Consider the following 26,973-nt stretch of genomic DNA (forward strand, 5'->3'; position numbering starts at 1 on the left):
AGTGAACACAAGGATATACTTTTTTGATGAAGATCTGAAAATATTGTATTGACATCTGTTCTGAAAAATCTGTATTTCTTTAGATCATTGAAGTTGGATTGTGTGAAGTCTTTGAATTGATAAAAGAGACGAGATTTTCTCATCCATCCTTGTGTCTCAGGAGCTTACAAGCCCTACTTAATGTGCTCCAAGGTCAGCAACCAGAAGGCCTGCAATCAGAGCCTCCTGAAGTCCTAGGTAATCTCATCTCTTACTGTATTTTTATTAACATACATCTGTTACTGTGTTGGACAGAAGAAAATGGTTCTTGGCAAGTATTTGTGAGATAGAAACATGGTTGTTCTCAACTGACTGACTGTTCTGGCGTGTTCACTCTTTATGGTGCATGTATGCAGTACTTCCTAATAAACATCACAGACTAACAAATTTCGTTTCACTTTCTTTCTGAAACATAAAATACTTGGTCTTATTGGAAATAATACAGTTGTAGGGTGAATTTCTCTTGTAATTTGCTGTTGTGTCTATAGGTTAGATGTTTAATTTTGTAATTTTTGTGGAGGTGCTAAGCAGAGTGTCATAATTCTTGTTTTTATTTTCTCTGGCCATCCCAAAGCTTCCCTGAAAATTAATTTTCTTTTTAATGATATTGAAAATAGAAGTTAAACTTCTGATGCCTTTGAGAGCATGATTGACTATATTCTTGTTAAAAGAATATAGTTCTTTTAACTATAAAAGTTAAAATCCCATTATCTTTTGTTGGTTTATAGAACTGCAGAGCAGTCTAGGCTGTAGCCTGAGTTATTTAAAGACAATTTTAAAATAAGTCTTTAGACTTCATGTATTTTTTCATGTTTTATGACAACAGTATTGCATTTCCAAATATTATAATTTGCTACAGAAAACTTACTTTGTATTGATGCATGGAGTACTAAAAAGCTACAAAGAAGACTTTTTAATTACAGCCATAGTGATTAGTTGTATCAGCTCTCAAGAAAAATTAGATGGATTTCTGTTCACACCTGGATTGTTAGAGAAGTTCAGCCGCCAAAAGGTGTTTGGAAAGAGGCATATGATCAAAATAATTTTCAAGCCTTGATTTGAAATGCTTGTTTCTATGAAGTGGGTTGTGCTTCAACATAGCTAATGGTCATAAAGAGTAGACAAGTGATCTACACATCATCTCAGTGATGGGGTAGACTGAATAGTGTCTACTATAACAACACTTTCTGGCCCACTTCTTGTTAATGTATTCCACTATTTTCTTCTTCAGCCATGGTGATTATCCAGATTGGATGATTTATGAAGAAGAAAAGCTAAGGATAATTCATTTAATGTTTTTCTGTCTGAAATTAGCTCTGAACATAACAGCTGAGGAAAGATATAATGTATTTTCCTATTTTAATTTCCCATTGATAGTTAAATTGTTCTCTATGATTTTGTGACTGATCTGTGCAATGGCTATGTTTTATCTGCAGAATCCCTGTTCCAGCTGCTTTTGGAAATAACTGTCCGTAGCACGGGAATGAATGACAGTACAGGACAGTCCCTGACAGCACTTTCCTGCGCCTGCCTCTTCAGTTTGGTAGCTGCCTGGGGAGAGACAGGAAGGACGTTGCAAGCAATCTCTGCAATCCTCACCAATAATGGCAGCCATGCTTGTCAGACTATTCAGGTCTTGCACTGAAACTTCTCTGTATCTGGGAATTTATGTAAATGGGTACTTCTCATGAGTTCTGAGAAGATGTGCTGTTTAATTGTTACGTTTTCCTCCCCTCTCTATTTTTGATATGAGTTGGTATTTCTTTGTCTCTCTTGAGTCAGAGTTAGAACAGAAAACACAGCATTTTGTAAAACTGTCATCTTTTTCACTCACTATTTCTTTTACTGTTTAGGTGCCAACCATTTTAAACTCTCTTCAGCGGAGTGTACAGGCAGTTCTGGTGGGCAAAATCCAAATCCAGGACTGGTTCAGTAATGGGATAAAGAAGGCAGCCTTGATGCACAAATGGCCATTGAAAGAAATATCTGTAGATGAAGATGACCAGTGCCTACTTCAGAGTGATGGTTTTTTCCTCTATCTCTTATGTAAAGATGGACTTTACAAAATTGGCTCTGGATATAGCGGGACAGTGAGGGTAATGTGGCCGCTTCTTGTCTGATGAGTGATACTTAGTATTTTAATTTAACTTCTGTGATGTCCTGTTTCCATGGACAATCTTACATATCTCACTGATCGTCCATTCTATTACAGCTTGTGTAAATTTTTCTGATGATTTCTCTGACAACTTGACAACATTTTCTTAGAATTTTCACTTTGCAGTATGGTTGAAGATACTGCTTAAATGATTATGTGTTGAGTTTTCACTCTGGTATTCCTTAAATGATGGAAGTTTTTTTTGCTTTTCAGGGCCACATATACAATTCTACATCCCGCATCAAAAACAGAAAAGAAAAAAAGTCTTGGTTAGGTTATGCTCAGGTAAGTGAATACTTAAAATATAAAATGTGCATCCCTCCTTATCCCTCATAAGTAGTTTTAGTAGACCCTGGCTTAGAGTAAGCTTACATGGATATTTTATCATTCCTTTGACTTTCTTTATAAAAACCAAAATTTTTGGTAGTGACTTCTAAATTATGGAGAATGATAGACCTGTAATCACTGGTACTGGCTTGTGGCAAGGAATAATGGAGTGTCCTTGATTTGTGTTGTCACTTTAAAGACTTTTGCAAAACATGATGTTTTAGCACATCAGTTTATGAATTGTTCAGTCAATTGATGTGTGGTTCTAAGTGCATGTCAGTGGATGTAAAAAAATTCCATTACAGCAAACATGTAAAAAATATTTGAAATAACCTGTTATGAAAAGGAATTGACATTAAAACATTTGCAGTAAAATAAGGAAATGCTGTTTTGGCTGGAGAGGATCAAGCATATGTAAACAATATGTAGAGATAATTACTGACGTTGTCATTGCAGAGCTAACTGTATTTGTATGGTTTGTGTTTTTTAGAGATAGTTTCTGGAATATCAACCACTTTTTCTTAAACCTTTATTATTCATTACAAAAACCCCTCAAAACGTACAAAACCCACATTTCAGATAATTAATTTACTGAATTTATTCTATATTTACTCTTAACTGAATGATCTCATTGTCCCAGTTTGATTTTTAGTATACTCCTTGCCACACTTTTGAAGTGAAATGGTTCCTTACAAATATATGTTTATTCATTGCAGTTATTGTGTTTGTGTAAACCCAAACACATGAAATGTGGTTTTATTTAATGTAAAAGCAGATCACCAAAAGGTACCCTGGCACAAAACAAATGGGTGTAGATGTGCTAGTTCTGGAGTCTGTTTTATCAGTTCGGGAAGGGACAGGATTCATGTGGTTTCATTATATAGTGTTACACATTTGGACATTGAGTACATAACTATAAATGTATGTGATGCTTTTTGAGTGCTTGTACAGGTGTGTGCACTCACACAGTGACTGCAGCCAAAGGCTCTGCAGTTTGGACAAGTGTCATTCTGTGGCTATATTTATAGAAAGGTGTGTAACTGGCACTTATTGCTAGTTTTGTGTCCATAAGAGATAAAGGTGCCCTTAGTTGTCATTTCCCTTCAGGTTCATGGTTAACTTAAATTCAGGTGATTTTTCTTACTTGATCATATTACTTTTAGATTGAAACTTTTCTATTTACTTTAATTCTCTTTGCTTAATTTATGTGGGCTTGTTTTCCTCATTTTGCTGAGATTTATTTCATCAGGAGTTTCAATGGAAGAAACTGTCTTAGTGTGGGAGTCAAAGTAGTTAATTAATATTTTTTTAATTCTAGATTTTAATGCATGTATTAATATGCATTAATGATTGCTCTTCTATGTAGGAGAACATTATCTACCACCTTCCTGGTATTCCTGTGACTATTCTGTTGACTTGAAAAGTGGATACAGAAACACTGTTTCTGTTTTTACTGTGGCTGTGGCTTTTAAGTCCAATTGTGTACAGATATAAATAACAGAATTAATATGAGGGGCTTCAATACTTGTATACAAGCTTCAGCATGCTAATCTATGGCGTGTAGAAAGTGGAGGAAGGGAGTCAAATTTCCATTTTTAATGTGGAATTTAATTTGGGTTAGTAGAAAAAAAATGTTGATTATCATTTGATGTAAAAGACTTCTACTATTTTAAAGCAATATCTAAAATAATCATTGGGTTTTTTCCCTTTTAACATCTGTTAATGTATTTAAGAGTATTTTCATACCTCCACTTTTTTTTTTTTGTTGTTCTTGCCAGGGCTATTTATTATACAGAGATGTGAATAATCACAGTATGACAGCCATAAGAATAAACCCTGAAACTTTGGAACAAGACGGTACAGTTGCTTTGCCAGGTGAGAATCTCCAGATTAGAAAAATTTGGTATAGTTTGCTGTTTACATTTACATGTTTTCAGGCAAAGAGAGAAACTGAGAGATTTTGAGGTCACAGATTGCTTATGACTTTGCTTCACTTCAGACCATCTTCAGTATTTCACTTAAAGGCCTTGCATCTTACTCCAGTTGCTGGAAAAATATTACAACATTTTAGAATATCTGAACATCTTTATTTAAAGACTACAAGAGCTTAAATTCCTTCCTAAAAAATTTCTTTTCTTTCTCATTTGAACTTTGAATGTTTGGCTTGTGTATGACTTTGCTTCCAGGATTTCTTACATGTAGGCAATTATAAACTATGAACAAAACAATTTTGTTTTTTAATAAGGTAAAAATATATCCAGAAAGCAAAGGCAGCTAATGAACATTGATGGACTATGCTTCTGATGTTTATATTGGTGGTGCATTTTGGTTTCTTTGTTTGGGGAATTTTTTTTTTCGATTTTGGGGGATTTTGCGTGGGTTTTGTTTTGTGGGGGATTGTTTGTTTTCATTTTGTTATCCTTTTTCAGAGGAGCCTCATAACTTCAGTCTGTTCAGAGAATAAGGATGTTCCTGTAACAGGCTTTAATGGCCTTCTAGTGAAATACATCTGTTCTTAGCTACACAGATAAATATTAGAAGGACACAAGAATATTTTTAATCAAACAATGACAGGCTTATTTTGTAAATCAGAAGAAAGATTTTGCTTCGTCCTGACATAAATAAGAAACCACTGACTGAAACCTCAGAAAAGTTCTCTAGGATTTTTGTCTTTAAAATGCAAATAATAATTTTTTAAACAAATTTTGAATGTTGAATCTAGTCCATGCAACCTTCTGCACATCCTTAAAGTATGGATGTCTTTTTAACCTGCTCTTGCTCTTTGTGGGGGCTGTATGAGGTATTTCACTGAGAGCATATTCAAGGACCTGAAAAACTGCCTTTCAGAGTGGCTTTTCAGCTTTGTTCACCTCAGGGCAGCTTCTTGCACAGTAGGGTTCATTATGTCCTTAATTGTGTTACCATTTGTAAACAAATCAGTGTTCTTTATGCAAGTCTTCAGAGAGATTTGAGCACATTTAAAGTCTACCCTTGGAGCTGTTAGCTTGTTTCACCAAATCTCAGTGACAAGTGTAGTTCTGCAAGGCTGCCTTGTATTTATACTGTAAAAAGGCACAATTTAAATGTGTGTGCCTTCTCAACAATTTGCAAAAGCAAATCCAAATGGGAATACCATTCAGAAATTTCTCAAACTGTCCTCTCAGTTGCATTTTGTGTGGTTTGTGACGGTGTTAAGGTCGATGTTAGGTGTTCTTTATAAATCCAGTCCTTTGTATTTCAGTCCTTGAACTTTGCTGTTTTGCTTTGTGCACTTCTACACATTGATCTCAGTTGTGTTATTGTGAGAAGATATAATCTTGTTCTTTTGCCTGGGACAAATTCCAGGGGTTCCACTTCTAGTTATTTTCCTTTCCCATTAGAAAAAAATGAAATGAAGGTAGGGGGAGGGTGTCTGACCTGAGGAAAACTGAGTAGGTACTTAACTCTGAATAGTAGTGGCTGCCCCACTGCAATCTTAAGGTGACTTGCAAGTTGTTCTAGTTCTGAAAAGCCATGCTGGATAGAACTAGAGGCCAGTGACCTTGCTAACAGCTGAACACAGCAAATATTTGCTCCTGTTTGGGATGGTATTCAGACATGGCTGTGTCTGGAATTAATCTCTTTCAAATGCCTGGGCTGGTGATAGTGCATTAAAAAAAGTTATTAGAATTTATCCATACAAGGGATGCATAGGAGGTTTGATTAGAAGTTGATCCTAGGTAGAAGTCACGTGATCTTAGAAAAACCAGAGAACTATGGAATGTTATTTTCTCTTTCTCAGACAAGGAGGATCCATCAGCTTCTTGAAGCCATAAACTTCTGTTTTTAAAGGGCAGTCTTTCCACTCTGAAAGATGATCTTTCAAATCCAGCCTTGTTTCGGGAACTATCAGGCTGTGTGTCAACATTCTTGTGTCTAAGGCCTTTGCCTTATACACTGTACCTGAGTTGAGTATCTGTTTTCTCAGTCCATGTATCGTAAAAGAATGAATTCCATGAGAATTTACTAGGTGACTAGACCTGAATTTACAGAACTTTTCATCTTTGCCATTTCTTTCTACAGTGATGCTTACTGCATACCTTAAAACAGTTTGTTTTCAGCTGGAGAAATTGAAGTCACATGGTATATAGTTTTATTGTTCTTTGAAATTGCAAATTAATATCTTGGGCTCAGGACTATTCCTCTAGTGTGGAAAGTACTGCTGTCTGAGGGTAGCCTAGATGACCTCAAGTCCTGCATTATTAGCAGGTGCAGAATGTGCAATATGAATGTGCAAAGTGATGCTTCAGAGAGACTTCCTTTGAAGCCTCTAAGGAGGCTGTGATTAACAGATGTCTGTTGTTACATGGTTTTAGTACATAAACCCTTTCTCTTATAGCAATCTTAAGACAGAATGCTTGGTTATCCTCACCGCCATAGTAATATACAAAGTCAGATTGAATAAGATTCAGGATTGATCATACAAGCTTCTTCTTAGATGAGACACTATACTAGTTTTTCCAAATGCTCTACTTGCCTTCCATTTCTTAGTCTTCCCAATGATCTGATTTTTTATGCTGGGCCTGTTAGTTAAGCAAGTGCTAATTTTTAGGAGGTGTTTTGGAGAGCATATATGTAAAAAAAAACCAAAACAACAAACCAGCCCACCCCGTTCTAGATTTCCTTTTTGAACAGATCTACCAAACATAGCAACAACCCCCCAGAAATGTTTACCAGGAGACTCACCTTTCTTGAAGTGGCTCAAGTAATAGGCCAGATAGTGCAATATGGACCCACTGGTGGCTGGAATGTGTTGTTTCCTTGGTTGTTCTGCTTGTGTGAGCATGTAATTTTCAGTTATTCAAGGAAACCTCATGCTTACCGGCTTCCTGTAACCTTTGGAGAAATGTCATTGAGATTAGTTTTGGAACTTCTCATCCAGTTACTGGTACTTCTTTTATCACTAAGGTGACTTTGCAGTATAGAGAATTAGTTGTGTGGACTGCCTTTTGTTGTTAAATCCAAGATTATTTTTGAGAGAGCAGTATTTCAAACTTCAGTGTTTTTGCTGCCATTCTCCATCATGCTTCCTGCATACCATCTGTGATTCATACCTGGTTGTGCTCTAAGGAGAAGGAAGGTTGTCTACTTGTGGTATTTTGCTTCCAGATGTGAAGTTACAGAAGGCTTTCTAATGCATATTCTGTTCCTGGTAAGACACTGGATTGGGCTGGGCAGTGTATCAGGAATAAGTAAACAGTGAGTTTCTGTGGGGTGTTTTCAGCTGTATTGTTTTAGTGCTTTAGCTAGGTAGCAAAAAACAGCAAACTTGCTAGTTATGCTAGAAAGGCATTATGTATGCTCCATTTAGCATTAAATTTATTTGGTAAAATGTTAGTACTGAATCTTTGTTCAGATTATGAAGCAAATACTTGGAGTGTAGAGTGGCTGTCCTATAGCATTTTTGAAGGGGTCTTTTTCCTGTGTGTGTAGTCAATGAGACAAACAGAAACCATATGATATCTTTGCCAGTAGCTCCATCAATAGTGCAGGAAGGGAAGAAAAAATCATGTGCAGACATGGGTTTAAACTTGCAGAGAAAGTGGTCTTTCTTTTTTTTTTCCTCCTAATTTGGGAGAATTATTTCCTACCCTAATTTGGGTAGAATTATTTCTCTCCCATTTTCTTGGAATTATCTGAGCTATTTCCAATGAATGAGTGATGTATTCAAGTATATACTTCATCATTTTCAAAACCCTCCTGGATTTTTTCAGTTAATAGCTTGGTGAAATTTATAAATTGTGAAAAAATGGGATAAATAATGAAAATCGTGGTTCATTTATTTCTGTAGGTTCTATATGCTGTACTGAGGAAACATTTCTTGAAAATAATGGTCCTGATATAAAAAAAGTCTTTTGGAAAGGAGAAAGATTTAATAGTCTTGGAAAATTTGAATTTATTTGTGTTGTAATAGTTTGGAATATTCTTCACAGGTGACTAACAGTGAAAGGTGAATGGGGTTTTTTGCAGTTAAATACTGGGGTGTAACCACTCACATTTCACACAATGGAAAGTGCTGTAATAACTCTTACAGAAACTGAAGAGAATTACATGCTTTTGATAAGACAGGACATCTTAATGTAAAATAACACATTATCAGAATGGTATGATCTCACTTGAGACAAAGTAGAGCTCTCATGATCTGATTGGAGTGAAAATTAATTAGACAGAAGCAGAGATTAGTGTGTGTATGTATGCTAATATAAACTGATGCCATGCACTTCATTTTTCTCTCACAGATTGTCATACTGAAGGGCAGAATATCCTTTTCACAGATGGAGAATATATTAATCAAATAGCAGCATCTAGAGATGTAAGTTTTACAAATGATGGGTAAACTATTTTTCTCTCAACTGGGTTTTATCTTGCAATATTTATAGCCTCCTTTTTGCTTCATGTTTGGCTTTTTCTTCACTAACACAATTAAGAAAGAAATCCATGTAACTAGAAATAACGAGAAACTTCCATATTTGTGCATTAAAAAATGCAGTATTTTTCACACAATTTTGATTTGTGATTGATTTTTTTATTTTTCAGGTAAGTTTTAAAAAAAACTCCATTGCTCTTTCAGGAAAAAAAAAATCTTATATGTTCAGTAGTATGTTCTACAGGTTCTTTGTAGAATAAGCTTCATAGAGCTTAGGGATAATTTTTTTTCTTTATTAATTTCCTGTAATTGCTTTGGAACTTATTGGAGTATTTCAGACAGTTTTATTAGATGAGATACGAAATATACTACATTCCAGTTGATTTTTGTCTGAAAGTTGCCTGATGGCCAAAGCTGGAGAAACTCAAAGAAGTGCTCCTACTAGGGACAAAACTGTAGTGGTGGTTGTATGTTTTTTTTCAGCAGACAGTTACTATGTTTTTAGTTCTGGTGTGGTTTTTCATAGTGAGAAATCTGTAAAATAGGGATGGGGTGAAACTGGGTTGTCAACAGATGCTAAACACCAAACGTAGAAAAACCAAGATTAATCCACTTACCTCCTAACAGAATCAACTGATGGGGTTTTTTTTAACATGGTGAGATTAAGATACTCTGCACTTGTAAACAGGAAACTCTTCTAGTTACTCTTTACAGCTGTCACTTTGCATGCAGAATTTTGGGTTCTGAACAAGAAGTTCAGGGCTTAAACATAAATGTGAATAATTGTAAGAGTAAGATTTCTACAGCAGTTCACTATTTTTATAGTGTTCTTAGCATTTTCATAGAACTCAATATATGTGTAAGGAGTCAGATACTTCAGCTTGTCCTGATGGCCACTTAATTATTTTCTCCTCTGTAGTAAATGTTACAATAAATGTTACTTTGTCAATGTGCCCTCTGACATTTATTCTGAAATAGTGCCATGTCTGTGTACTTAGGACTTGAGAAGTAAATGAATTCATTTTTTGTACAGTATAAAGTGGATTTTTGTATTTATTGCAGGATGGCTTTGTAGTGCGAATATTTGCCACAAGTACTGAGCCAGTATTGCAACAAGAACTGCAGCTTAAGCTTGCAAGAAAATGCTTACATGCCTGTGGCATCTCATTGTTTGATCTGGAGAAAGATTTGCACATTATCAGTAAGTTCTGTTTTTTGAAGGTTAATAACAAGGCTGGTAAATTCAAACAGTAGATCTGAAACACTGCGCTTTCCTTCGGCTCTGCTATGTGCAGGAAGGTACAGCTCCATAATAAACACATGGAGAGGGGCTTGAAACCATTCAAGCATTGCTTGACTCAGAGTCAAATCCATACACCCATTTGGAACCACCTTTCTGTCTCAAGTACTGTTCATAGTTTTCCAGCATTTTCCTTCAGTTGTATAATAAATATATAATTGTTTGAAGCTTGGACTTTATAAAACATAGTTAAGCTGTGGAACTCCTTGCTGTGGATCAAAGTTAACAAGTTACAAGGACCACTGATTGGATTAAAGGGAGAAAGAATTACATTGAAAAACACATTCTTCACCTCAAGTCAGAATTTGAGGTGAAGAATTGGTAGTATCTATGAAGGTATTTTGAAAAAACAATAATTTGGCCTTTGCTTTGGGGTATTTTTGCTCTATTGAGCTTGCTTTTGGCTCTATCAGAACAAAAAAAACCCAGCATATTTGGCTCCATGGACCAGCAGAGGTGGATAGGTGACTGGTCTGTGAAACTGCCTGGTTAAACTGTTCAGTTAACACAATCTTACTTGCACAGGTACAGGGTTTGATGAGGAATCAGCTGTCCTTGGTGCTGGGAGAGAGTTTGCACTGATGAAAACTGCTAGTGGAAAGGTACTGAAAATGTTTTGTAGTGAATAGTAAATTGCACCAATAGATTTCTGTGTTTTTTTAATTTAATCATTATTTTCCATAATTTTTTTTGCCTTTTCAGTATGTTAGAATGTATGTCTATGACTGTATTCAAATATATTTTTCAGAGCCTGCTTTAAAACATAAAAGACAAATAGTTATTTAAAAGCATAAGCAGATAGTTAGAACCCCTTAGATAGCCATTACTTGAATTTATAGGAATTTCTACAGTCAGTCTTACAATGAAGGACTTCGTTTAAATTTGGGAAACAAAACTGTCTTCTGTCTACAAATGATTTTAACACCTCATAACTTTCCAGTCTGACCATAGTAATTTATTTAAATCCATCCTGATTTTTTTTTCTTATCTTTTAAAGAATTATTGATTCCCCTATGCAAATTTTTCAATTGATTTCTTTAAACCTATTCTTCATGATTTGATATGTTGTTCTGCTCAGTGGAGACTTTTTGAGGCATTTGCATAATCATGGAAATTTAGAAATAATACTGTCACTGACTCTTTCCATTATTTACTGTGGTTCTATTTCAGTGTAAAAGACTAATGCTATTTATCTTGTAGGAACATAGTTCTTAATTACATGTTCAAAATTGCATTGCTTTGTTGGAATGAAGGTCTTGCTCTGCTGCTGTCAGAACAGTGAGATTGTTGAAAATGTTAGAGTAAATATTTTTAAAGAAAATTTAATGGTATGTGCCAGAATTTGATCAAATAGAACTCTTCAGCACTGAGGGAGGCAGATTACCTTTATCATTCAACTAACAAAAATGCCTGTTCAGTATAAAGTTCATATATTTCCTGGGTTTAGTCTATAAAGTTGTCTGTTAAGGTAGGAAATACAATATGTAAGGCAATGTAAAATGGCTTCAGATGCCCCATAGGTTGACATACCGATTTTATAGAGTTGAGTTGCATGGTTCTAAAGGAAAATTTTCAGTTCATGTCAGTATTTTTGTTTGTTCACATGAAATATGTTACTCTGTTATTTATGTAGTCAGTGGCCACTAAACATGTTTTACAAATGTGTTGAAGCATATTAAAATATGTAGTAATTTTTTATTTTAAATTTATTTTATTGTTATAATACCATCTTGTTTTTATACAGAGCAGACATTTTTATGAGGTGTTTTAAATGCTTCCTCTGAGTAGTTTCTTTGATTCTTTCTTGTGTCTTCAACTCATCTAGCCAAACAATTATATATGAAAGCTCACTCAGTGGCTCAGTAGAAAGCACAATTCAAAACAATCTAAACTAAGAATCTAATCAGACTGTTTCCCCCAAATAAGTCAAAATTGATGGGTTTGGGACAGAGATACTGAAATGGCATAAATAAAGTCAGGAAGAGTGCAGTGTGCTTTGAAATGAAAGGAATTAAAAACAGTGCAACTTTGAGAATTATATAAGCTTGAAGTGCTGTGGCATAACTAAAACTGATAAACTTTTTTCTCCTAGATTTATTATACTGGCAAATATCAGAGCCTTGGAATCAAACAAGGTGGCCCTTCAGCTGGCAAATGGGTTGAACTCCCAATCACAAAATCTCCAAAGATTATTCAGTTTTCTGTTGGACATGATGGCTCACATGCCTTACTTGTTGCTGAGGATGGAAGCATATTCTTCACAGGTTCTGCTAGTAAAGGAGAGGATGGTGAATCAAGTACGTATCATTGCTTGCTTGACCAGTGGTTGGTAAAAGCCTCTTAAAGAGTTTTTAATTTGAAAATAAGAGTTTCAGCATTTTCCAGGAATGTGTAAGCTTGCCATTTGTGCAGGAGATTATGCTGGCCACAAATCTTGACAACCAGTGCCAAAACCTCTCCCAGCTACAGAATCCAATCTCTGCTTTACCACAGTTTGGGTTGTGTGGTGGAAGTACTATTTTAGATTTGTCCCAAGAAAAGACAGTAGTAAATTTGGTCAAGAGGCCATGCTGTCTGCCTGGGACTTGGAAAAACTGTGGAGCCAAACTTTTGCCTCTTCGCTGTTGTTTTATTGAGCTTTGGAAATGGGTGTTTTGCTGGCTGGTGGAGAGGCACATTGATGAGAACTTGTAGAAGCAGATCTTCTGTGCTCAATCAAGCAGAATTCTTCAGACATTAAAGAAGACAGATTAATTTGATCTTCAGACTAAAAAATGCCTCATCAATATAAAATTAACACATTTCCTAGTCTTGATTTCTGTAGTTGTGTGTGTAGGTTGAAATAGACTTTGCAAGACAACTGAAGATATCTTAAAGTGCCCTGAGTCTGTGATCTGCTGTAATATTGAATTAAATACTTTAGGAAACAGGTGGGAGATGATGATGTGGTAGATTAATAAGAATAATTAAAGTCATTTGAAATACTTGAAGATTCATTTCTAAAAGGTACTGATCAAATAATGTCTTGGCTTGCCATTGATTTTTTTTTGAGCAGAGCCAGTATAATCCAATTGAAATTAGACCAGGAGATTGTACCTATAGTTAGTTGTTTGGGTTTTTTCATTAGTGGTTTGTAATGATTATGCCTGTGATGGTTTGAAGATTTTTGATAGATTTACTTGTAACTTATTTCTTTATTTAAAGCTAAAAGCAGAAGGCAATCAAAACCATATAAGCCTAAAAAAATTATTAAAATGGAAGGAAAGATTGTCATATCTACAGCGTGCAATAATGGAAGCAGTTCTGTAATTTCCAAAGATGGAGAACTCTACATGTTTGGAAAAGATGCCATTTACTCTGATAGTACAAGTAAGTTAATGTTGGTCTTTTGAATTCTGTTTCAACTGAAATAATTTAATTTAGTATGGAAGTTTTTAACCCATGAAAATGTTGTGTGTTTCTTACCTTCCTAATGTATTTCTGACTTTCTGTTGATTCAGACAGATATGACAGAACGGTAGAAAAAGGTAGTTTCCAAAAGTTCTGTAAAATAATTTAGCATCAGTGGTGACAAATATCCAAAGTAATTCTTCCACTAAGGAGACGAAAAAAAATTCACTTGTGTTAATCTGGCACAAGAAGGCCACACAGGAAGAAGTCACAGAAATAAGGTGTGCTTTGGTAAGAAAAAAGACTGCTGGAAGCTAGGTCTTATGTGCTTCTCTGCTCATAAGGTAGCATTAATATTTTACAGTTTAAGTAAAATATTAATGAAATAAACTCCAATGGCTTTATGACTCCTGTAGAATTCTTTTTCAAAACAAGTGATTTGCAGCAGTTTTAGGTTTGCTTTTGGATTTTCATTTTTTGCAGGACAAGTGGCCTAGGCCTAGTTCTTTCACATTTTATTCTAACACTTGTTACACTTGTTTTTTTATATCTGTTTTTTTTCCTATGATGTAAATTTTAAAATTGTCAGTATCCACTAACAATTTTGTTGCATCGTTAAGTTTCCTTCTTGGCTAGAAAGTGGAATTTTTCATTCAAGTGTTTTATGTCTTACAGGTTTAGTAACAGATTTGAAAGGTCATTTTGTGACTCAAGTTGCCATGGGCAAAGCTCACACCTGTGTGTTAATGAAGAATGGCGAAGTTTGGACATTTGGAGTAAATAATAAAGGACAGTGTGGACGAGACACAGGCTCTATGAACCAGGGAGGAAAAGGTGTGGGACCTTGTTTTTATTATTTTTCATTTGTGTGCTGGCAAATATCAGAAGTGAAAATAAAGCTAAACATTTTGTTATAAGATGTAATTCCAACACTAAAGCTTGAATACACGCATTATGATTTTAAAAAATCAAGCGTGCCCCTGCACAGAGATTCCCAAAAAGTCTTTGTGCTAGCTCAGCAGGCAAATTGGGCATTCCTAGTCATTCCTTTTAAAACCTGATACGGAAATGTTCTTCAGAGCTTCAGCAGTTCATAGACACGTAGAATAGTTGGAGGTGGAAGCAATCTTTAAAGGTCATTTAGTGCATTCCCCTGGCAAAGAGCAGGGGCACCTTCAGCTAGATCAGGTTGCTCAGAGCCTTGTACAACCTGTCTTTACCTCTCTGAGTAACCAGAACTCTCTCTGTTGGCCTCAGAAAGCACGTATTTCTTATTTCAATATCTGAAATAGGTTTTGGAGTTGAGAACATGGCAACAGCAATGGATGAAGATCTGGAAGAGGAACTGGATGAAAAAGATGAGAAGTCAATGATGTGTCCTCCAGGCATGCATAAATGGAAGCTGGAGCAGTGTATGGTGTGCACTGTATGTGGAGATTGCACAGGCTATGGAGCCAGCTGTGTTAGTAGCGGGCGTCCTGATAGAGTGCCTGGAGGGTAAGCACACGTGTGGGAATGTGCAGTGAGTTGGATGGCTAAAGCACTTCCTGAATGTGAACTGAGTTGAAGTTTCCATCTAAAGTAACTTTATAGCTAAATATATAGTGGTATGTGCTTTTAAAATTGGAAATGGCTTAAAATTTCTGGAAATAGCTTGTGGCTGCAGGTGATTTAGTTTTACAAACTTTTTTCTCACTTTAGCATGTAGTTCTTCACTAGAAGCTGTTGGAGGTGAGCACCAATATAATTTCTGTCTCTTGACAGAGCTGCTGGCTCAGGATAACTTTTCTTCATCCTCTGGTAGAAATTTATCTTGCTGTTCAAGTTGCCATTATCTGTTAATTCTTAGTTGAGCTGCAGAGGATCACTACGTCATCATTACTGTTTCTTGAGCATTTTGTGTGCTCATTGTTTCCTTGTCCATGTTTTCATGTGGTGTACATTAAATTGAAGAAAGGAAAGTAATTCTGAGAAGTCAATTCAGTGGACGGTCAGTGTATGGTCCTGGCACCATGCAACAGCAGCTAGGATTTAAACTAGCTGTCCTTCCTGCTTATCTCAGGAAAACTTTGCATGTCCACAGATAGAACAAAGTAATAATCTATGTTTTAATTACAAAGGTGTCAGTAATGCACAAAAAGAAAAGATAGTGATAAAGCAACTCTGTTTGCTGCAGAATCTGTGGCTGTGGCTCAGGTGAGTCAGGCTGTGCTGTGTGTGGCTGCTGCAAGGCATGTGCTAGAGAACTGGATGGCCAGGAGGCAAGGCAAAGAGGAATCCTTGATGCTGTAAAAGAGATGATACCTTTAGATCTCTTGCTGGGTAAGTACTATGAAATTACCAAAAAGGCTTTTAATTCTCAGTTTTACTGTACCTCTTTTTTTCCTGTTGTTGTCCAGTACATTTGTTTACACACTTTGTTACAGGACAGTTTTAATGTAATATTGTTAAAATGGTGCTTAACAGTCAGATTTATTTATTGGTGATATAGCAAAGTGGGATCATTTTGTTAAGTGAACTGTTCGAAGTTTGCCCTTACTATAGTCACCTGTGCCACTTTGTGACCTGTGCAGTTACAAAACTGATGTTGATACTGTAAGTTCTTGTCCTTTTCGATTTCCTGAAAATTTTTCTATAATGTTTTTATCAGGATTTAAGCATTCTTAAACTAAAACATGGCTAATTGGTGTAAAACGTTTTAAAAATATAAACAATCGTAGACTTGGTTTAATAATACTTTTTGAAACTTTTTAGAGGAGGATGGAGATAACCATGACAACACATAACTACATATATGTGTATGCCTAAGTACTACTTAGTGATGTTGGAATAGTCAGATTCATGAAAACCAGGAAATCAGGAGATAAAGCTTAGAACTCCTCCAAATTTACTCAAATCCTTTTTTATTTATTGTTAGGGCCATGTAAAGAAGCAGTGAGTAAGTAGGTTTTCAGTTTTCATTTACCTTATTTCTTTTAAGGTTTATTGCCACCACAACAATTTCAAAGATAATTTTATGTATTTTATTTTCTTAATCTATTTAGCTGTCCCAGTTCCTGGAGTTAATATTGAGGAACACCTTCAGCTACGACAAGAGGAAAAGCGGCAGCGCGTAATTAGGAGACATAGATTGGAAGAAGGAAGAGGTGAGTGACTTACTGAGAAGGGCCTTGAATAGCTTAAGAAATTTTAAGTCTGTTTTCCAAGAATGAAAATAGTCTTCCTCCAGTGAGCCTGTACAGTGATGAAACTAAATCAGGTCCTAAGTAGATAGTTTGTTATATAGCATGCTTGTAGAAAATGGTGGAAAAAGTATGTGTTTAACAAAGTTTGCACATAAGAATCAGAATTTTAATGATGAAAGGAGCATTTTATATCACTTTCACATAGAGTTTTTATTTTTTTGCCATTTTCTTGTTGAATGTTTTTTAAAATGTAGATCCTAAAACATATTTATATGAAGAAAGAACTACAAGCCTGTCTCATGTTATTTACCTATTATATGAATTATCTAATTACTATAATAATTCCATTTCTGTTGTATAATGGTAGGTAGAATTGTCTTTTATAAAATGAACTTTTCTGTATTTGTATAACATGAGAATATTGACACAGACTGAATTAAAAAAAAACCACCACTTCAACATGTGAAAATTTTGTTGTTTTATCTACCTCATTGTTGATTTTCCATGCAAAGAATAATCTGTCTCAATAACTTTTCAGTACTGTTCATGTTCTAAGATACTTCAGTGTCTTGGCAAATTAAATATGAGAAAATTAGACTGATGTAAACTGTAATATTTTTGTAAAGCACGATGATGTGGTCACTAAGAATTGTCTGTTGAGAAGAGGAATAACTTACTGGGATATATGCTCTTTCAAGTTCCTGTAGTTTTAATAAATACCATTTTGATTCTTCTCTTATGAATTAGATACTGCATTTTTTTGAATACAAAATGTGCCTTGTAATCCAAATTATTTCCTAGACTGTGCCAATGATTGTTGTGATGTGAATTGTGTCTTTATTTCACTTGCATTAAGAAATTGCTGGTTTTAACCACAAATAAGGAGCAATCAGAAAGAGAAATCTTGTAGTTGCCTATGCATATGGAAAAGGATGGAATATTTATTTTTCTTTGCATCTTTGTGGCTAATTTTAGCTGTGAGGTGAAGAGAGGAAGCCTTTGTTTAGGTCATGTCAGAGCTGCTGCGTGCTGCTGGCAAATGTTGGTGCAGCTAACAGATTTTTATTGAATCCTAGTTAAATGCCCAGGCATTATTGAAAGGTGCTGCTGTTCAGCCCATCAGTGATGACAGAGCTGGGAGGTAAATTTCAGTTAAAAGAAAAAAGAAGAGTGGCAGAGGAAAATTTACATTTGCTTCTATTTCTGTGGTTAGACGTAGAACCAGAGCAGCTTATCCGTTCTGCATGCCATCTGTTTCAAAAGCAAAAAAAGATCACTTGAACAGTAGCAGGAATGTACTCTAATGATTGGTTTCATAGGTGTATGGGTGGCAGGAGGTTGTAGGCCCAGGCAACCAGTGGCAGTACAGGAGAACACAGTCTTATGCCTGCACTAGGAGAGGTTTAGGCTGGACATTCGGAAGAATTTTTTCACAGAAAGGGTGATTAGGAATTGGAATGGGCTGCCCAGGGAGGTGTGGAGTCACTATCCCTGGAAGTGTTTAAAGACTGGATGTGGTACTTAGTACCATGCTGTAGTTGACATGGGAGTGTTTGATCATGGGTTGGGCTGGTCTCCAAGGTCTTTTCCAGCCTAGTTGATCCTGTGATTCTGTATAGGGACTGTAGCTAAAAATGTACTGTTATCCAGCTTGTTGCACACATTTGTGTTACATTCTGTATCTAAAGAATACCGGTGTGGCTGTCTGTGGGAGGTAGTGGGTATGCCAGTCTGGAAGGGACGGAGATTAGTCTCCTGTTTTGGGTCAGAATGACTTCTTGAGATAAAGCTGGGAATGGTGTTTCACAAATACTTAGAGATCTTGTTTTATATAATCAGGTATGAATATTTGATTTGATAATCAATCTTTATTTGCATAATCAGATTAAAGAGCTTTTTTGCTTCTCCATCCAATTGCTGAAGTTTTTTGTTAATGAGTTGGTGCAAAGAGTAGCACCATTTTTGACAACTCTTATGACGCTACTCTTTTCATAAGAGGGAACAAGAACATTTAAATAATCTATTAGATTTTTTGTGCAAAGTGTTTTTCTTTGCAGTCTGATAAAATGTAGTTATAACAATGTTAAAAGAACAGGCAGGTTACTTGTTGCTTAGTTTTCCCAAGAGTTTTAGTATTTGTGCATATGAAGCTGAACAAATCCATGCTAATGAAATAGCTATTTGGAGATTCAGAGAGAATGTTCAACCTTTCAATTTTCTGAAAACGGTGCTTAGTCAGTTAAAGGCTGGACCAGCTCTTTAGGGCCTTTCCTTAAAGGTACACAGTGTTTATTTTGTCAGGATTCTGATTTCTGGATTATTTAGTGTTAATGTGTGTCTTTTGTTCTTTTATAAAGAAAAAAACATGCATAGTTTATGGTGGTCAAGAACAGGATTCATCACTGAATGTAGCTGCAAACTTTTAAGTTCCTGTTGGTGACCTTTATTCAATACAATTATTTTCAGTAAATCTTGAATGTCTTGTAAACAAGAGAAAAGCTTTAAAAATACAGGAATATTTCATTCCTAAAACAATCATACAAATAAAAAAAATCACAAAGAATCCGCTCACCCAAAAGCATTGAAATAGGACTTAGGTTTAGGAAAGAAGTGTAAGAGCACAAGTGCTGCGATTACACTGATTTTTAAGCTGTCTAATTGTCTGTGCTTCTTTCAAAGCTCCAGATTTAGTCCTGTTAGAGTGACTTGTGATATGAAAATATGTTCTTGGGGTCCACTTAAATTAAGAGCAAAAGTGATAGTCATGTCTTTAGGTGTGAGAATTGTTTAATTTCTTCACAAGATCACTTGTGGTCTCTTGTGTTGAAGAAGAATGCTCTTCTTTATTTGCATTTATCTGAAAATGCTAACTCTGAATTTGAATGTTCTGGGTAGTAGTTGTTAATAGCTTCAATATTAATGACCTGGTTCAATGTTAGTTCCACAAGCAATTAAATCAATTCTACACATGATCCAAGTAGCCTGCCTCTGGTGTAAGGGACCTGTATACAAGCTGCTCAGCAACAGCACACTGAGTAACTTCAGGAATTTTAAGTGCTTATGCTGAAGATTTCTTTGTTTCTTACATTGAAATGAGTCACAAACTATAGTTTGTGATGGAGTTGTAACCAGCTAATAATTTTTATGTTTTGAATCAGTTATTTCTGTTGCTGTATTCAAGAAAGAAATTCTGTTTTGGCGGAAAAATTATAGATCCTTTAAATTAATAGTGGGTAAAAAGTTGTTTGTTAGGGATAATCAATTATTTTAAAAATTTGTAAGTTCCATAATATTTATTATTGTTCTTTGCTTTTTTCTGCACACAAGTGACTCTGATAAGCAATGAAGAGGGCTCAAAATCAATTCTACATTTTTGAGTTGGTGTATGACCTTCTGAGAAATAAAGCCAGCTGTATTCATCACTGTGTCTGTGCTACATCATAATATCTCAACATAATTAGTGATGGAATTATCTCAGCTCTTCACTGTCTCTGGTGAGAAGTGAAGGAGCTGATTTTCCATATGGTGAAGTGGTTTTTGTTTTTCAAGCTGGTTTGAGGCTTGATGAGAATAGTGAGATGAATATGGAAACAGTTGCACTTCATTATTTTCTGTGGCAGTGAGGAAGTTTTGTATGTTAGAATGTTCAGAACACGGTTAATTATTTTTTCTTTCCTGTGATACTATTTTTTTCATCATGGGGGCATTAAATTGCCTTAATGGATTACAGAAATCTGTGGGCCACATGTGCAATTCATGTAATGAACCTAAGACTAGCATTTTCTGAGAGAGCTAATCTTGAAAGCTGTTCATGACACTTTTTACTTTTTCAAATTGGTATTTGCAGTAATAGAAGTTGGAATAGTCAATTTAAATTTATCATTTGAGATAATTCTGGGGTATTTTTTCAGAGGGCAATGAGAACGTTAAAATAGCTTTTTAAACTATATTTAATAAGCTAAAAAACACAGACATTGTTCTCAGTGGTTCTCAATACAGCGATAATAAGTGGTCTCAGGATTCACTGGTATTTCACTACTGCTCTTTCTCAGCCTATGCTGTAAAAACCTCTAAATGATCATTACTGAGATGCAGATTTGGTGTGTAATTAAGCAAGGTTTAGCTTTTGATGCCCCTACAGAAAAGGAAAATTAATTTTCATCAGTCTTATCCTACTTGCAACAACAAAGAACCCATAGAAAATTGATTAATTTTAGTCCAAGCAGCTCTGTTTTAAGACAATATAATCTGAGGCTTCCTAGATTTGGGCATTTTTTCATTTTCCTGAAGTGTGATTTAGTTACTTCAGTGATTAGTTTTATCATGGTAGGCTAAGTATCATACAAATCTTTTTAACGTCTGCACAAGCCACTCTGAGCTTGGAATCCCTTTGTCTGTTCATTGCTCAACATATACCAAAATACGCAGTAGAACTATCTGTACTAGTGCAATATTAAGTGCAATATTACTTAGCAAATAATTGTGCTGCTTCTTTTTATGGTTTTAATTAAATGTTTATTTTGATGCTTTCAGGATTACTTTTGTTTCAATGTTTTTTTAAGCAAACCAAAACCACTTTTGTTTCAATGTTCTTTAAGCAAACCAAAAGCAATTGTTACCTTTTCACTTGAAACTCACACATGACTTTTTAAGCATGCTTTCAAGGAAAGCTGTAGGTTTTTGCCCCTAATGACCATCAGGTATGGTTCTGTGAAGTTAAATTGTTGCACTTGTGTCTGTGATTCCTTTCTGAAAGCTAACTGTTGTTATTAAAAATGATGTTTAGAGTAAAAATATTTATATTATAGTTTCGGAAATCAGATTTGTAGTAGACACCACGACACAGTTCTGGTTAATATTTGCTCTTTTAAGTTACTTCATGTATTTATATGTGGAAATGAATATTTTATATTTTTTTAACAATACATATGAAGTCAAGTATTCAGAAGGGGGAAAGGATCAAAATTAAGATTATCATAAACCATACTTCCATCTCATTCTCTTTATTATTCCCACATTTCCCTTCATGCTTGTGTTGGCTGGTGTGCGTCTCTTTTTCCCCTTTAAAAGGCCTTAATTTTTCTTCCACACCCGATTTGTACAATTTAAATGTTGCTTTAAGACTACAGGGAGAGACATGTATCTTGTCTTTATTTTCAGTGTTTTGAACAAAAGAAGCAAGCTGCAATTAACATTAGTGCCTGCACATGACATTCTCCATGAGTGTTTTTGCCTTAATGATAAATTGCTAGTCATAGTTGGAAAAATATAGATTTTTTTTTTATGTGCACCATAATTATTAGCCCTGCCTCATAAGAATGTTAAATTTTGTTTCCTTTAAGGCTTTGTAGGTGTGGCATTATCTCACTATAAAGTTTTACGCTTCTAGTGGAACTGAAGTGAAGCATTTGTCTCTAATTCCATTTTCTGAAGTATTTTTCTCAAAATTTGCAACCTGTTGACCTATTAGGATGCCTAATTTTCTATATTAGGGTTTTAGCTTCCTGTTTTATTACTAAAAAAACCAACAAAAATACCCCCCCCAGAAATTGCTTGCTCTATTTCAAGAAGCTAAAAATAGGTTTTTACAACAGAGGGTGTGATCCAACCTAGCACTTAGCTCTGCAACCTGAATTTATACTGCTTTTCTGTATGTATGTGTCGTCATGTACTATTTTTTCAGGTAGCCTGCTGTGTTCAGTGCACTGGGGCAGAAGTCAGCATTTGAGATAATTGATTTCAGTCTCCTGCAATCACAGCTTGCCAAATAGCATTTGTTTAGGGTGAGGTATTAGGAGAAATCAAAGTATGTGTTATATAAAATGAAACATTAAACTCCTACATAGTTGTGTCCAAGAGCCTAGATGACCAAGAATGCCAAAGCATGTTAAGTGCGTGTAGAATGAAATAATTGTGTACATTTTTCTGAAGTCCAGTGCATTACTTAATAAAGGCATGCTATTTGGAGAAAATTAACTTATTTCTGTGGTTAAATATACTTTTAATGCTTTGAATTTCCTGCAAAACAATGTCCATTTTGGAAAGTCTGGACCAAGAAGAGAAAGCTAGTCTTGACATTTCAACTGGGGCTGTTCAGCGTCTCAGCTCAGCTGTGAAGGGAGAGAGTGAATGTCATTTTGCATCATATGGTGACTGGTTTAAAATAGCTCTGTAGTCTACCAGTGACTCCTCTTTGCTTATCTCTGTCACTTGATCTTCTAAAGTAGAGACTAGTAATAGGTTGTCATTCCCCATGCAGATCTATCTTAGAGGCTTCTGAAGCAGTTTTCCAAATAATACTCAGCAGGCATTTTTTAACAAATTAAAGGAAGTATTTAATGCATGACTGGGTTGTTCCACCAAAATATTCTTAGTGGAAAATTTTGCTCCCTTCGTTCAGGCGACCTCAGATATGAGCAGAAAACAATTCATGGTCTCCATGAATTGTTGTAGTGTTTTGTTGCCTGTGTTATTTGGTGGGAGAGGCAGGTGTTTTTCACCTTTCCAGCATATGACCAAGGGGGCAGACATCACAATACAATCAAAATGTAGATTTTTATTTCATGTTTGTACTTTCCTATTCTATTATGATCATTTTACAGATTTAGCATGCACAAAGAGCCAAATATAACAGACATGTTACATGGATTTGGTTAGAAGTTACTATGAAGAGGCAATCTGTTGCATTTAAGTTTATTTTTGATTCAAGGTCTTTTACACAATGGTAAATGTATAGTATGTAGGAATATCCAGAAGTGAAGATAAATCCTGCATTGGTCGGAAGGTTAGATTGTTACAGATTTGTCATGTTGAGTAGGAGAGTGTGATTCAGATGAGTAGCTTGGAAACTAATGGCAGGTGTCTGCTAGGGCCATGCTGGAGCTGGCAGCTTCTTATGCTTACTAAACATCCTCTGTCTTACAAATCTCCTTTAGTTCTTTTGCTCACCCTACTGTACTTGACTTCCTTCTGTCCTCCTGATACTCTCTTTTGTTGTCTTTGTTCTTCGCACTGAAATGCCAAAGGCTGCCTTCAGAGCTGTATCTTGTTCCCTGCACTGTTGTGCAAGCATGTTTTGGAGCTTCACAATGTTTGCCTAAGTTATCTAGAGATCAGTCAACCACCTACAAATGCTTTAGATCTACACTCTTCAAGCCACACTCTTTGTAGTCCTTGGATCTCTTTTTGCAACTTGGCTGATCTGACTTTACCTTGTGTTGTGTTGTCCTGTCCATTCTCTATTTTTTCAGATTTTAATTTCATTAGAAACTTTCCAGTAAGTCTCACTACTTTTGCCTTATTTTCTCATGTTCTTCATTCACCTTTCCTCTGTATCATTTGTCCTTCAGACATTTTTAGCTTTCATAATCTGCTTGTCATTCATCTCTTGCCCTTTTTACCTTTTCCTGGTGTGCCTCAGGATACTCCTCACTATATCACCTCACTTGGTAGGAAGCAAAATGTGATGTAATTTTTTGTGTAAGTCAAAACTCTGGAAAGTAGAATATTAAACACAGCAAGTGGTTTGGCATAAAGTAATGTTTACCAAAAATCTTTCTGTTAAATGGAAGTTTGAATTCAAGAGGAGACTGAAAAGGGGGAGCACAACAGCAAGACAATTGAAGGAAGAATCTGCAAGATGAAAGTAAATCAAAAGCAAATGATGATCCTTGATTAGGAGAAGGAGCTTTGAATTAGTAAGAGGATCTGTTTTGTGATAGAGTCCAAGTGAATACAATAGAACAAAAATAAAAATTCTGTGCTGTCTGCAGAAACAACATGACTGAGGAGGTTTTGGGCCATTATATTCCCTAACACATGTTGACGTCTAAGCTAGGCAGTAGTGTATTTTTAAAGCATTTTTCATTTTGTTTTTTTAAGTGAATGCTAAAATTTGGAAGCTTTTCTCTATGAAGAGAGTTTCTTCATCTGAAAGTTCTTAAGCTATGTAGATTTGGCCTAACTTTTGCTTAGATGTGTATCCATGCTGTTTAGTATTAGTGAAGGAGGTGATGGTGTAAAGTTGACAGCAGAAAACCTGAGGCAATGGGCATTTATTAAAAGTTAACCTACACTGTCTTCTTAATAAAGTTCAGCTGAGGAATGAGAGTATCAATGAATTTGCAGAAAAAAGAGGAATATTTGCATTCTAAGTTTTGCATAAGGGGTTTGTAACACAACAGCCTGATTTTGGGGTACTTTTGTTTACTGTTTGTGGAGGGGCTGGATTTGGGAACCTGTGGAACTGAGTGTCACTTGGCAGAATTAGTTGCTTCTGATTCATGGTTTCCATTGAATATGAGACTTCTGAAAGGACAAGAAGCGTCCAAAAAATTCATGGTGACATGCTTAACCTATGAAACAGGAGAAATACAGATTTAAGAAAGAAATTGCTTGTCCATTACCTGCTTATACTCAGCCTCAATTAGGCATAGTACCTCACTGCCTAAGTCTAGATTTTTAAAAAGGAAAAGCAATCTGGAAAAAAAATTTAAATGCATGTATCATTGCTTTCTTTAAAGCAAATCTTCTATTGAAGACCTTTAAATAGATTGAAAAATATTTTCAAAATAAATGGATTTCAGAATTACTAAGTAGATAAGAGTCATATGATGTGAATAACTTTCTTCCTGAAACATGGAACTTTTTCTTTAAAAGTTGTAACTCTGCATCTTAAATATAGTAACTGCAAACAAGTTTATGAGGGTGGTTTTTAAATTTAGTATTTATATTATGATCTTGTTCCAAATCAGTATTTTGAGTGTTATATTGTAGAATTTAAGGCATGATAATTATTCTTTTTATCTTTTAAAGGCAATAATGGGTATTTGGTATCAGATTTTATTCTAGTATATGTTATATTTCCATTGCTTGCAGTACAGTTGCATACTTAGAAATTCAGGTAAAAATATCACTATGGAATGTTTATTGGTTTTTCACAGAAGTTATCCAGAAATGACAACTTTCTTATATTTTAAGGTCTTTTGAATTTAAGAAAACAAGTTTAATAATTATTATTCTTTTTGGTTTTTTCATTGCTTTTAATTTGAATTTTGTTTAACACACTGTTTCCATTTTGTGAGCTTTCCTATGCATGTGCAAAATGTTTCTCCTCAGGCCCCCTTGTAATTCCTGGTCCTATTTTTATGAACCATCGAGAACAGGCTCTAGCCAGAATCAGACTCTCTCCAGCACCGCTAAAGCATAAACGGGACAAGCACAAAGGTATTTGGTCTTCCTTATTGACTAGGGTGGAAATAAGCCCAGCCTCCCAGTCACTTCTTCCAGATGCTGCATCTGTCTTTTCAAAGAACTGCACAAAATGAGTTCTGCCTTTTCTTCCTGTTAGTATCTTGTTACCTGAGGAGAAAGAAAACGCATTTAAATGTTGACCTTTCTTTAGACGTGTAAATGTTCATTAGTCCACATCATCTTTCCCCTTTTTTTTGGTGAAATATCCTTTGTCTTTGTGTGTCTTCTGTCACTTCTAATGCTGTCTCATTCTTAAGGTTCTTTATTTTTATTTTTTCTTTATCTTTAACTGTAGGAAACGTAACATGTTAGAGTGACTCAAGATTGTTGCACTGCATTTGTGGTTTTTTTCCTTTGTGTTTTGTATTTGGGGTGTTTACTTAAACATATCAGTCCCAGGCTTGATAATTCTGGCCTAAATCTTCTCATAGGTATATTGCCTTTCAACAAGCCCTTTTTATGAGTGAACTATTTGAAATAATGTAAACATTACTTTTTGGTAACTTTGAATGGGGAGAATACAAATCAAAATACACACTTTTCTCTGCAATATTCTTGAGTTAAATGGTTTTATAGAGTACAGCTGTGGAGGCGTCTTGGTATTTCAGACATTTTTGTATGTCTGGCAAGCCAGTTTCTTGTATCTTCAATTTCAAAGCATACCGTTTGTTCAGATATAAATGACTTACGTGTTTCTTAGAAAGTAGTAGTATATTACTAACTGAACTTACTGAAGTTGAGCTGTCTCAAATCTGATTGTAGTTTGTATATATCTATGTATTGATGTGCCTTTACATGCATTGTTTATATAGACAAGATAAATATGTCACATGGAGGTTAGAGACCTGGTCCAAGTAGGAAGCTCCTAAAAATGGTCAGTATGTTTCAGCTCTTTTCTAAAAAATACCTAAATATTAAA

General features: G+C 35.3%; 1 protein-coding gene across 1 annotated transcript in view; it reads left to right on the plus strand.

The window, feature by feature from the left end:
* MYCBP2 (MYC binding protein 2) overlaps positions 1-26,973 on the plus strand; it is a 175,664-nt gene that overhangs the window by 37,936 nt on the left and 110,755 nt on the right. The window contains exons 4-18 of the mRNA XM_064408498.1: positions 84-237; positions 1,476-1,672; positions 1,893-2,135; positions 2,408-2,479; positions 4,300-4,396; positions 8,800-8,873; positions 9,990-10,128; positions 10,753-10,829; positions 12,320-12,524; positions 13,432-13,596; positions 14,293-14,451; positions 14,910-15,114; positions 15,794-15,939; positions 16,662-16,763; positions 25,920-26,027. Of these exons, the coding sequence (XP_064264568.1) occupies positions 84-237; positions 1,476-1,672; positions 1,893-2,135; positions 2,408-2,479; positions 4,300-4,396; positions 8,800-8,873; positions 9,990-10,128; positions 10,753-10,829; positions 12,320-12,524; positions 13,432-13,596; positions 14,293-14,451; positions 14,910-15,114; positions 15,794-15,939; positions 16,662-16,763; positions 25,920-26,027 (2,143 nt within the window). The remainder of the gene's footprint in view (positions 1-83; positions 238-1,475; positions 1,673-1,892; positions 2,136-2,407; positions 2,480-4,299; positions 4,397-8,799; positions 8,874-9,989; positions 10,129-10,752; positions 10,830-12,319; positions 12,525-13,431; positions 13,597-14,292; positions 14,452-14,909; positions 15,115-15,793; positions 15,940-16,661; positions 16,764-25,919; positions 26,028-26,973) is intronic.

This window comes from Passer domesticus, chromosome 2 (genome assembly GCF_036417665.1).
Source record: "Passer domesticus isolate bPasDom1 chromosome 2, bPasDom1.hap1, whole genome shotgun sequence".
Lineage (NCBI taxonomy): Eukaryota > Metazoa > Chordata > Aves > Passeriformes > Passeridae > Passer > Passer domesticus.